The sequence below is a fragment of the Panthera leo genome, chromosome A2 (assembly GCF_018350215.1).
Source record: "Panthera leo isolate Ple1 chromosome A2, P.leo_Ple1_pat1.1, whole genome shotgun sequence".
Classification (NCBI taxonomy): domain Eukaryota; kingdom Metazoa; phylum Chordata; class Mammalia; order Carnivora; family Felidae; genus Panthera; species Panthera leo.
The window spans coordinates 2823422-2836264 of record NC_056680.1 but is presented as its reverse complement, the minus strand read 5'-3'; the positions used below and the strand labels follow the sequence as shown (position 1 = coordinate 2836264).

At 58.6% G+C, this 12843-nt stretch overlaps 1 protein-coding gene across 6 annotated transcripts in view; it reads left to right on the top strand.

Moving 5' to 3' along the window:
* The first annotated feature begins 10253 nt into the window (after window positions 1–10253).
* The window catches only part of PIP5K1C (phosphatidylinositol-4-phosphate 5-kinase type 1 gamma), a 47711-nt gene continuing 45121 nt past the window's right edge, over window positions 10254–12843 (top strand). For 5 of the 6 annotated variants that reach the window (XM_042927986.1, XM_042927984.1, XM_042927989.1 and 2 more), the window contains exon 1: window positions 10258–10428. In XM_042927986.1, the coding sequence (XP_042783920.1) occupies window positions 10335–10428 (94 nt within the window). In that variant the 5' untranslated portion in view covers window positions 10258–10334. Of the gene's footprint in view, window positions 10429–12843 lie in introns of all 6 variants that reach the window. The other variant, XM_042927987.1, reaches the window with a different exon arrangement.

The following is a 12843-nucleotide window of genomic DNA, read 5'->3' as shown; positions in this document are numbered from 1 at the left end:
TTAATGGGGCGCCTGGGTGGCGCAGTCGGTTAAGCGTCCGACTTCAGCCAGGTCACGATCTCGCGGTCCGTGAGTTCGAGCCCCGCGTCAGGCTCTGGGCTGATGGCTCGGAGCCTGGAGCCTGTTTCCGATTCTGTGTCTCCCTCTCTCTCTGCCCCTCCCCCGTTCATGCTCTGTCTCTCTCTGTCCCAAAAATAAATAAAAAACGTTGAAAAAAAAAAAAAAATTTAAAAAGTTATTTAATGTTATTTATTTATTTTTTTTAATTTTTTTAACATTTATTTATTTTTGAGACAGAGAGAGAAAGAGCATGAATAGGGGAGGGTCAGAGAAAGAGGGAGACATAGAATCTGAAACAGGCTCCAGGCTCTGAGCTGTCAGCACAGAGCCCGACGTGGGGCTCGAACCCATGGACCGTGAGATCATGACCTGAGCCAAAGTCGGACGCTTAACCAACTGAGCCACCCAGGCGCCCCAAATGTTATTTATTTTTGAGAGAGACAGAGACAGAGCATGAGTGGGGGAGGGGCAGAGAGAGAGGGAGACACAGAATCGGAAGCAGGCTCCAGGCTCCGGGCTGTCGGCACAGAGCCCGACATGGGGCTCAAACTCACAACCCACTAGATCATGACCTAGGCCGAAGTCGGACGCCTAACTGACTGAGCCACCCAGGTGCCCCCCAAATAAATATCTTATTTACGTATTATATTTATAATATAAACATTATATTATTATAAATATGTACCCTGAGTCCCCTCTGTTCCTGTGCCCCACTCACGCCAAGGTCGAAAGGGCAAATCCGGGTATGGACACCCTCCCCAGCCTCATCCACTCAGCTCCGGCGGAGAGGAATCCCAGGCTATGGGAAGGGCACAGGAAGGCAAAGAGGAAACTGGGGGATCAGGAGATGCTTTCTGGAAGAGGGAGCATTGCCGCTGGGCTTTTGAAGGGTGAGTAAGAGTTTGCCAAATGAACAAGGCAGAAGAAACAATCAAAAATCTCTGAGGTCCCCAAAGCTGACTTCTTGTTCTCCCCCAAAACACTAATCTGGAGAGCCCAGGCCAGAAGTGGGCCCTCGAGCATCTCCTAAGGTCCCTAAGGCAGGAAGCTTTTGCAGAAAGCCTCTCTGAGCACCGGCTGGAAACTTCAGGGCTGGAGGACAAAGCACATTCTCCCGGTGCGACGTTTGGCCACCAGGAGGCAGCGCCCCAAACGATTGTAGGTAGGACAAGATCAAACCCTTTTTTTGTTTTAATCGCTGTGTGTTTGTGTTCATGAATCATAGGAGAAACCTAACCGAGCTCCCCGCTGACACGCGCACCAGGGTGCCCTCAATGGCTCCCTAGTGCCCATCCGATGCCCTTTTGCTCAAAGGCAGGGTTTTATTTATTTATTTTTTTTAAGTACGCGCCACGCCCAAGGTGGGGCCTGAACCCACGACCCCGAGATCAAGTGTCAAACGCTCCACCAACCGGGCCGGGCAAACGCAGGGCTGGGAAAAAGGGCGTGGCCAGCGCGGTGCAGTTTCACAGGCCAGAGGAGCCGGCCTTAAACCCACTAGTCCAGCCGCTCCTGACCGCCAGGTCCCTTTGAGGAAATAAAAATCTGCTTGTCATCAATCCATTTCATTCACACGTCCATTGTTTTTTTCATCCGGTCGTTAAGGCGCCGCGAAACTGTTCGGGGCCAAGCAGGCGAGCGGGAGCCCGCAAGAACCGACTTCCCATCTGAAATTTCAATGCCAGATTCAACCAGGAGGGGGCAGTGTGGGCACAGCGCGAAGGAGGGAGGGAAGGGAAGGGAGGGCGCTGTGGACGGTGGGGTCGCCGAAGTCCTTCTGGGACGACCCTGCTCCGCCTTTCTGAGGGCCTAGCGGGAAACTGAGGCAGAGAGACGGCCTGGGCTGGGCTGAGGCCCCTCAGGGTGGGAGCCTGGGGGGTGGGGGGGTGTCACACAGGGGGCTTGGGCCCTCCCTGGTGGAGGCTGCTTTGCTGGGCTGTAAGAGGCTGAGGCCGTATCTGTGGTCGAACAGGTGTCGCTCCAACCCAAGGATGCCCCGGAGCAGCTCTGCGGCCCGGCTGGCTCTGGTTCGTTCATCTGCATTTACGGAGCCCCCGCTGTGTACACGCAGGACTGACGGGACAGACCCGGGAGAGCAAGACAATGACCGAGTCGTCACCCAACGTGAATAAAAAGTACAACCTAGACTTCTGAGAGCGTCAGCAGGGAGACACGACAGGGGCTGGGGGCTCAGGGAGGGCTTCCCGGAGGAAGGGCACTCAAACTAAGGACTACGTTTAGGAGGCGTGATGGAGGTGAGAGGCCAGAGGTGAGAGGCGTCCGAGCAGAGGAACAATTAGACCTAAAGGAGATGAGGGAGGAGCCATGGGGAGATCTAGGTGAGGGCACAGCCTGTGCAAAGGCCCTGCGGCAGGACCTGGGCATGTTGGAGGAGCCGGGAGGCCCGTGTGGCTGGAGCGGAGTGAGCGAGGGGGAGAGAGGGAGGAGGGGAAGGCGGGGGGGGGGGGGGGGCCGGGGCACGTCCTGCAGGGCCTTGGGGGCCTCAGTGAGGACTCGGGCTTATCCGGCTCCGTGCTGAGAACAGAGCCTGCTTGGGATTCCCTCTCCCTCTCTCTCGGCCCTTCCCCTGCTCGTTCTCTCTCTCTCTCTCTCTCACACACACGCACAACATAAATAACCTTAAAAAAAGAGAAAACGCTACAAAAAAAGAAAAAGGAAAAAGAATGCCGAAATGAATTCAGAAATGGACGGTAAGCTGATCGACAGCCACGGGTCCACAGGGCAGTAAAGTCTCCACTGGGCAAAACTCACTTGCATTTCTGGGGATCAGAATCATTCGCAATGCTGCCAGTTTCCCATAATTTACGGGGCTGTAAAGTGGTTCAAAGGCAAAAGGAAGCGCGGACAGTGTTCGCGCACACGCCAAAGCCCGGCACGGATCGGACGTCCATTAGGTCCGCAAGCCCCGAGGAGCTACCGAATGTTCTCGAGCCACAGTTCCCGCTTATTGGCTGCACGCCTCTCCGTGGGGCTCTGTCTGGAAGGCGCCTACTCCCTGCCGGCCTCTGCGAGCTCTACCGCTGTAGCATCATCCCAAGCACCTAGAACAGCGCCCGGTATGCAGTCAGCGCCTACTAGGTGAACAAACCGCTCCCGGGGAGTCACCTGGGATTCTGAAGGCAGAGAGAGCAGTGCTGTGTACTCCAGAAGGAACATTCCGGGTGTGGCAGGCGCAGCCACTGGGCACATGAGGGTTGGGCACATGAGGGTTGGCCACGTGGGGGTCGTGGGGGGCCTTGAACGAGCGGTGGCCGAGGACAGCTGGCCTGGGGTACAGGTGCAGAGGCTGGGCTGACCACGGACGCTGTGAGAAAGGTGTCAGGGGTCTGGGTCCTACCCCCAGCTGGGCTCTGCTCTTCCCCGGCTTCCTTCCAGAACTCTGGCTTCCTCCCATCTGGGGGTAGGGGTGGGGGTGGGGGTGGGGGTGGGGATCCCTTCCGTGAGGCCCCTCCAGCTCCCTTCCATCCACTGCAAGCTTCTGGAAGAGTCTACGTGCCCCTCCTCACCTTCCTTCCCTGCCCCACCACGGTGCTCTCAGGAAGGTGCCCCAGGACCCCCGTGTTGCCAAGCCCTGGGACATTCCTTGTGGCTACGACTTTGCTGCCATGTCAGCTGTACGTGATTCCAGAATGAGATGTTTTGCTTGTTCGGTTTAAAGCCACATTCTAGCAGGGCCTCCAGGTGTGGCCTCCCTGGTCCCCCCTGGTTCTGCCCTCGAGCCCACAGTCTGTCCTCCCCGCAGCGGCCGCCGGGGGGCGCCTTCGAGCCCCGAGTCAGGTCCTGCCCTCCTCTGCCTACAGCCCTCCAGGGCTCCCACCTCCCTGGGGTAAAAGCCTAAACCCTCCCCTAATCCCCAGCACCCCGCACAGCCTGCCCTGTTCCCGTCCCTCCCCTCCCCTCCTCTCTCTCTCTCTCTCCCCCTCTCCCACTCTGCTCTAGCCACAAGGGCCTCCTGGTTGTTCCTCCAACTCCAGGCCTGGTCCTGCCCCAGGACCTTTGCACGGGCTGTGCCCTCTGTCTGGAATGCTCATTCGCCAAACTCACTTCCTTCAAGACGGCTCAAACGTCACCTTCTCAAGAAGGCTGCCTCTAATCTTTCTACGCAAGGTTGTAAAATACCCCTCTGCCCGTTTTATTCCTGACCCTGTGGCTCTTTTGCATTCTTTCCCTCTGTGAGACTGACCACTCTTCAACCCCGGATACGATTTACTTCCTTATTATATCTCTTGTTTCTTGTTTGTCTTCTGCTACCAAAACACAAGCCCACAAGACAAGGGATTATTGTTGGTCTGGTCCCCTGCTGAATCCCCAAGGCCCGGGAGGGCACCCAGCATACAGTAGGTGCCTGATAAATGCAGGTGCACTCCCTGGGCAGCCCCTCCTCCCAGGGCCATCTCCCACGAACCTCAGCCCGTTCCAAAGGGTGTCAGGTTCCTCCCTGAGCACATACTGCTCCTCTGGCTGAAGGCCAAACAGAAACCCGAATTTGCCTCCGCGGACTTTCCCCACAACCCAGGGCCACACGGAAGCACTGAGCCAAGGAGGCAGGACGTTTACAAGATGCTTAGCCTGGAGTGTTGGTTGGGGCGGGTGGGCAGGGGCAGCCCCCAGTCGTCCCTCCTCTCCTTTCTGCCCTACTTTCCTGTGCAGCCCCGGGCAAGTGGCTACCCCTCTCTGAGCCCGACTTCAACTCCTGTCTCACGCGAAGGTGGATGGGACATTGCGACTCGCCTGGAATTCTGAGTTCTGACTTGGGGTGGGACGGTTTACCCCAACCCCCGATGACTGAGAATCTATTACCCACATTATCATTTGCTGCACTGAGCAGCCCTGGGTCGTGCTGACTCGACCTGCACCCATTCTACGGAGTGGAAGACTGAGGTTTAGATAAGCGAAGGGGCTGGAGGCTGGGTCTATCTGAGTCCACAGGTTTTCTCCCCAAACCCCAGGCGGGTGGGATCTGACAGCCCAGATATATCTCCTTCCAACCCCACAGACCCCAGACTTGAAATCTCTCTACTCGGCACGAGTGTCCCCAAATTCCAGACCAGCTATACGCCCCGAGACTCATAGGCCTGTGCCTCCCTGGCCCCAGGGGGCCCTCTCTGTCCCAGACAAAGAGGCTCGAGGTGCAATCAGACACTTGGCTGGCCAGGAAGCCCTCTTTGTGCTGCCCTTTGGGGAGCAAACGACCCAGAAAAAACTGTTGCCGCCCGACCCTGTCCTCTGCAGGTTCCGGGCTTCCTTGGCCCTGGGGGCCAACTGGCTCCTCGCCCACGGGAGGCTCTGGCCGCCGCCCCTGCCCCTTCCTACATCTCTCCGCTGGCAAGTTTCGCCCAGGGAAGGAATCCAGACAGGGCCCGGGGCCCCCATCGCCATGGTAAGGCCACCGTGGGACCCCTTCCCAGGCTCCGGCAGGTCCTGGCGGGGGGGGGGGGGCGCGGTCAGGGGGGGGAAGGGGGCGCCACTGTCTGGAAACTTGGGAGTCTCTTCAGAAGCTCCAGGAGGCCCACACACCGACTGGGAGGCGGGCTGCCTTGCCGGCCCCCTCCCTGCCCGGGCCTCCCTTCCTCACTTTGGGGGATCAGAGACCAGCCTGGGCCTCTTCTGCCTCCCTGGCACCACCTGGGCCAACAATGACCCTTTTAAGTCGCTGGCTCTGGCGTCCGGGCAGGTTGCCAGGGACAGTAACCGCCAGCCAGATAATCCCTTAGAAACTATGTCAAACGCCCACACATGAGTGTCAGTTTCCTGCTTTCTGGGCGGCAGGGGGAGGTGATGGAGGTCCCAGGACCCTGTGGTCAGGGAGTCAGTCCGCGCGGAGCAGGGTGGGGGACTTACCCGTCCAGGAGGCCCGGTGGCCTTGGGGCAGGTGGCAGGAGCCGGGGCCTGGGTGCCCGCCTGGCATGGAGGTAGGGAGGGGACCTGAGGGCTGAGCTCTGTCCTCCCCACCTGTTTCCCCAGCTCTGTCCTCCCGCGTGGAGGCAGCACGTCTGTCCCGCGCCAGGTGGAACCAGCAGGACGAGGTGCACAACGGGAGTGAGAGCCCGGCCGCTGGTTGGGTATGTGCCTCTGTCGCAAGGTGCCCTCACGTGGGAGCAGCTGGCCTTAACCCCTGCTCACCCAGAGGCCCGGGGACGCCGGGCTCCCGCCCTGCTCACACCGCTGAACCTCGAGCCCCTGGCGTCAGCGCAGGGACTGGGACAGGCGGGCAGGTCCTCGGGGGAAACCCCCGCCCCCCTTCTCACTACAGTCCTTGAACCCGAGACCGCCAGGCCCTTGCACTTGCCGAGAGACGGTCCACTTCCCACCGGACAGATCTGAGCGCCAATTCCGCCTCTCGGCCCCAGGCTCTCCTGCCGGGATTCCGAGGCCAGGAAGGGTCAACCGTTTCCCTGCTGGGTGGCCTTGGGCAAGTCACCGAGCCTTGTCAGTTTCCTCGCCCGAGAAGTGGGGAAAACACTAAGCACCTGCTTCCTAGGGCTGTTTCGAAGGTCAAAGAAATGAATGCGTGTTTGTCAAGTGGGCGCCCAGTAGGCCCGCACCCTCCAGCCACTATCCACCCACGGGGCGGAAGGACAAGGTTTGGGTGAATGTAAGGCACACGTGGGTCTGGAAGGCTCAGCGAAAAAGAAGGTGAAACGCGTCGCTCTTTTTAATATTGATTCCGCGTTGAAATGACAATACTTCGGATGTACTGGGTTAAACGACATATTTTTTTTTTATTAAAATGTTTTATTTATTTTTGAGACAGAGACGGTGAGCACGGGAGGGGCAGAGAGAGAGAGAGAGAGAGAGAAAGAGAGAGGGAGGGAGAGGATCAGAGGATCCCAAGCAGGCTCTGCACCAAGAGCGTAGAGCCCGATGTGGGGCTCGAACTCACCAATCGTGAGGTCATGACCCCGGGGGGCTGATCGGACGCTCAACCGACTGACCCACCCAGGCGCCCCATACTGTTAAAATTCACCTTCCCTGGTCACTTTTTCCCCCTTCAAACTGTGATTCCTAGAACATTTAAAACCACATTGGAAGTTTTCCATTTAAATCGGCTTGCATGATGGTCGCATGGGACCACGCCGGGGCAGGCGCTTAATGCATCCTAACGCATTATCCGTTAAGTCCGTCTTTATCCATCCCGTTCTGTCGTCGTGGTACCAAATCTGTATTGTTTCCGAAGCATTTAGCAGCACCTGAAACTACCTTGTGTCTTGTGCCCGCTTATCCGCCTTTGCAGACTGTCACCTCATTGAGCTTAGGGGTTTTGTCTTGCTCATTCTGTGTCTCCGTGGCCTGGAACAGCGCCTGGTATACAGTAGGTGCTCAGTAGATAATTTGTGGCAAAAGCGAATGAATGAATGAGTGCATTATAGCATAGACGACGCGTGGAGTCCCTGGTGCTGACGGTAATAGCCACCAGGGGGCGCCAGAAACCAGGAAACCGGCCCCAGCCGGGAGCCTCCGTTTCCCAGCCTGTAAAATGGGAACCAAGGAGCAGGGATGTGAGAGGAGGAAGGAGGAGGGTCAGAAGCTGCGTCCCCCCCCACCCCAGACCCTCGCCCCTCCTCCCCCTTCCCTGCCCAAGCTCTCCTGCCTCCCACAGCAACACTAGTTTGGGGGTGTTTTATTTATTATTTATTATCTTCGTGTGTTTTCAGGAACGCGCGCGCTTAACGCGCGCACTCCGAAGGGTCAAATTCTCATTTCGATTCGCTAAACTTAGCGGTACCATTGCCACCCCACAATCTCCCCCTTCCCAGAGGGCCCCGCCGTCTTTCAACCGACTGACATACACTTCCGCGTGTCTAGAGAAGACCTGTTTTGCCACTTCTCGGTGTTTTCAGTTTTAGTGTTGACTTCCTTCCAGGAGAGATTCAGAATCAACCTGAGAGTTGATTTTTTTTTTTTTTTTTTAATTCGCTTCTTCGTCTTGATCCTTATCGTTGGCCCGACCCCCGGCCCTTCTCCACGTGTCTGAAGCAGTGGTGTTCAAACTCAGGCATCTGAATCGCCTGGAGTGTCAGGGTGGGGGCGTGGGGGGGGGGGGTCCTTGAAACCCGGATTATAGGTCCCGTGGGTGGTGGGTGTGTTGGATACAGGAGGTCTGATGCCCTGGGAACGTCTAACGAGCTCCCAGGTGATGCTGATGCCGACGCTGCTGGTCCGAGAACCCCTGCTCTCGTCTTCTTTCAAAACAGATTCAAGATGATTCAGGAGATCTGTCTAGGGCGTGTGTCCAAAGAGCTCTTCCTGGAGCCTTTTTTTTTTTTTTTTGGTTCTAAACGATGGTAAAATGCACATAACGTAAAATGTGCCACCTCAACCGTCTCTCAGTGCACTGGCATCAGGCACGCTCACGCTGTCATGCACCCGCCCCCACCACCCATCTCCAGAACTTTCCATCTCCCCAGACTGAGCCTCTGTCCGCAGGAAGCACGGACTCCCCGCCCCCTACGCCACCCCTGGCTCCCACCATCCGCTCTCTGTGGACAGATGGGACTCCTCTGGGGACCCCCTGTGAGTGGGGTCACGCGGGACGTGTCCTTCTGTGTCTGGCTTCTGTCACCGCGCACAGGGACCTCCGGGTCCGTCCATATTGCAGCAGGTGTCAGATTGCCTTCTTTTCCAAGGCTGGATAATATTCCAACGTGTGGATGGACACATCGTGTTTATCCTTCACCTTCCGATTCCCTTGAGCCTTTCGAGTCCACTACGGGTTGGCTGTCTTCTAAGGGCGCACAGCCAGCTAAGCTGGGGATTCCTTTTGCCACATCCTGAATTCTGTTCTCCATCCCTTCCCTTTCTTGACTTGTGTCCTTGTTTTGATGGAGAACATTTCAGAAACATCTTTGTAACCTCCAGGTGTGACTGTGGCCTGCTCCATTTTCCTGATTCCCTATCATCTCATTGCCAAGCGCCCCACACAGTCTCCGGAGTCAGACAGGCTTGGGTGGAAACATCCTAGGTCTGTCCCTCACTAGCTGGGCGCCCAGACTCCCCCCACTATCCCCCCCGCAGAAATCATTAGTCACGAATAAACCTAATAATACCAACATTTATTATCCCCCGAATCGTGACCTCAGAATTAGTAACCTCCTAGCCATGCCATTAATAAATTCACCATTAAACTTTAATGACGGAGTGAACACAATGATTCTTTTTGTTTGTTTGTTTTAATGTTTATTTACTTTTGAGAGACAGAGTGTGAGCGGGGGGAGGGGCAGAGAGAGAGAGAAAGACACAGACTCTGAAGAGGCTCCAGGCTCCCAGCTGTCAGCACAGAGCCCGACTCGGGGCTTGAGCTCACAAGCTGCGAGATCATGACCCGAGCGGAAGTCAGACGCCCAACCGATGGAGCCGCCCAGGCGCCCCTCGTCATTCTTCACACACTGAGGCGCAGCGTGGTAATGATTCTTTGTGATTCCAAGCAAGTGGCTTCAGCTTTCTGAGCTCCTGTTTTCTGGTGCGTAAAACGGAAATGATAACAGTTCCCATCTGGTTGATCAATACTACCAAATATGTATTTTATTCTAGGTGTTCTGTTCTATGTTAGGTACTGGGAACGTATTAGCAGTAAAAAGAAACAAACAAAAAAGGAAACAAGAAATAGGCCCCTAACTACGCATCGTATGCAGAGGCTTTAGCGCCCAGCCTGGCTTTTGATCATGTTGTCACTTGTAACTTACTTCCCATTATGTTGTACGTGATGTCATACGTTATATATGATACTCGCATGTTATATGTTGACACTATATGCATCATAATAATGTCGTACTTCGTCTAGCAATGGTATCAGTATGTCTATCTCAATACCGCATCATTTATACACTGTGCATATAACACAAATCAAACTCACTTATTATGCCATTAGAATTCCTACGTAGGACAAAGCGTATGCCATAAGCCAGTGTCACCTGCAACATGACGGTGGATACTTGATTAACCGTGGACATGACTCGTGTTTATTACCTGCGAGAGGATTAGGGCAATAGGATTAAGCCGAGCGCAAGCCGCTGCCCTTCCACCCCCCGGGCGCTTGGGGGCGCTCGAGGCGCGGAGTCGCACGCGGGCCCACCCCCGAGCCCCGATTGGCGGCGCGCGCGCTGCGCCACGGCGCACGCCGGCCCCGCCTCCGGGCCCGCCCCCCGCTCCCTGGGCCCGGCCCCCTCCCTCCGCCCTCCGGCCGGCGGCGGTTGTTGTTCGGCGGCGGCGGCCGCAGCTCGGGTGCAGCCGCCGGCCGGTCCGCGCGCGCGGCCATGGAGCTGGAGGTGCCGGACGAGGCGGAGAGCGCCGAGGCGGGGGCCGTGACCTCGGAGGCGTCCTGGGCCTCGGAGAGCGGGGCGGCGGCAGGTAACGGTCCCGGACCTCCGTCCTTCCTCGCTCCCCGAGTGGACCCGCCTGGCCTCCCCCCGCCGGGGCCCAGTGGACCCGCCCGAGCGCCGGAGGGGCGGCGGGACCCGCGGCGGCGAGGCCGGAACGTTCCACTCGGGGGCGCTCGCGGGGGGGGATGGGACGCGGGGCCCGGGGGAGGATGGAGCGCCCCGCCTGGGGGGCTCGGGGCGGCGCCGCCCTTCCCCGGGATGCCGGGGGGTGGGGGGGGGGGACCGCGGGGGTGGGTGCGGGGCCCCGTTCTGGGAGGCCGTGGGGGCAGCAGCCCCCTCCGGAGGCGCGCGGGGAAGACGGGTCCTCCCGTCTGGAGGGGGGGCGGTGAGACCACGCTGTGGGTGGGTGCGCCGCCCCCTGCCGGGGGCGCCTGGGGACGGCATCCCACCCCGGCCTGTCGGCGTGTGGGATGGTGGAGTACCTCCGTGCCGGTGAGGGGCCAGGTCTCCTAGGTGGGCATAGCAGGGAGGCGACACTGTCCCAGATGTGCCCCCTTCCCCTTCCTGGACACACTGCTGGGGGGGGGGGGGGCCCACCTTGCTGGCATCCGCTTGGGGGATCGCCCCTTCCTTCCACGGGCAGTCACCCCTATGGGCACGGCTTATCGGTGGTGAAGGGCAGGCGCTGCCCGCGTGGACGTGGGGGGTCTTCGAGGCCATCTGGGCCTCCTGACTATCTCATTTCTCTTCGTGGGAGTCCCCAGCCCCGGTCTCCGGTGCAGTGGCCATTCATTGCCTTTCCGGGCCTCAGTTTACCTCCTTATCACAGGAGGGGGGTAAGGACGTGGCTTCTCAAAATGCCTTCAGTGCCGCGGCTCTGCAGGCAAGTGGGGGGGGGGGAGAAATAGCCCCCGCCCCAGCCTTCTACCTGGACGCTGGGGGGCGGCTCCTGGTGTGTAGGGCCCATGCCTCCTCCCTCGGTCTTCAGAACAGCAGGTGTGGGGAGCCCGGTGGCCTGGTGCGGCCCATGGGCTCCCCCCACCTGCTGTTCCCTAACTGCTGCCCAGAGGAATGGCCCCCGCTCCTGCAAGGCTCCCTCTGGGTGGCATTCTCAAGCCTCCAGACAGAAGTTTCCGGATCCGCAGGATCCTCCTCAGGCAGCCCTCACCAGCAGAGGCCCTGCAGACACCCACATGGGCACCCGTCTTCCTTCTCCCCCAGGCCTCCTGAAGCTTCCTTGGCAGGCGGGGTCTGCTGTGTGCGGCGGGGGGGTGGGGGGAGTCTGGAGAGAGAGCGCCAGGGCCAGCGAGCGTCCCCCTGGTTCTGGAACCGCTTGGTGGATGACCCGCTTCATCCGACCATCCTGTTGCCTCGCCCTTGGTCTGGGCGGGGACTGGTGCCCTGGCCTGGCTAGCCCTAGGCGCGGTTCGGGGACCCAGCCCGCTCCGTTATCAAACCCCTGACCTCCGCTATCAGCCCTCTGGCCTGCGCTGGTCAGAGACAAAACAGCCCAAGACTCAGTGACCACAAGAAAGCCGCATAGCAGACGTTTATTTTATCAGGGGCTCCGTGAGCCACTGGGGGGCAGATAAAGCCCCAGGCCCCAGCGGTGGCTGGGTCTGAGCGTGGGGGCCAGGAAGATAAGGGGTCAGCCGCGACTGCCTGTCACCAAAATGCGCAGAAATCTGACTCCCCCAGCAAATCGTTTACTTCCCTCGCTTTAAAATTACAAGCTGCTCCTTCCCTTGCGGGCCCGTTTCTCCTGATGTGAGTCCTAAGTTTGGGCAGTTAAGTCTCCACAGGTTCCTTCCTGCTCAGGGATTAGAGAAGTCCCTAAGCGTCTTTGTGCCAAGATGGTTCCATGCCACACCAGGGGTCGTCGCCTCGGCCCTACTGACGTTTGGGCCGGAGAATTCTGTTTTGGAGGCCCCGTCCTGGGCGCCGTGGGGTGTTGCGCAGAATCCCCGGCCCTGCCCATTCAGTGCCGGGATCTCGCGGGTTGTGATGACCCTAAGCGTCCACACACGGCTCCCGTGTCCCCTGGAGACACAGTCGCCCTGGACGAGAAACCACTGCACCACACCTGCTGTTCCGTAACGTGGTTTGCTGTTTATCCGCGGTACCGTGGATTTCCCCCCATGTGGGTATCAACTTTTATTTTCTTCGGAAGGAGGGATCCCGTGCGTGGTTCAGGGGGCGCGCGCCCCAGACATACTGCCCGGCCTCCACCCGATTGCGGTGTGGCCTTGAATAACGAGTGCCTTGACTTCTCTGGGCCCCGGTGTCCCCGTCTGTAAAACGGGGTGATACCCACACCTACTTGGGGCTGGCTGTGAGCCTTACCGGAGTTAGCATGCGTCGGCACGTCGAGAGTGCCCGGTGACCGGCAGGGACAGCCCGTTTTAGGCACCAGCCCTTAACGAGTCCGCCCGCCTGCTGCTGA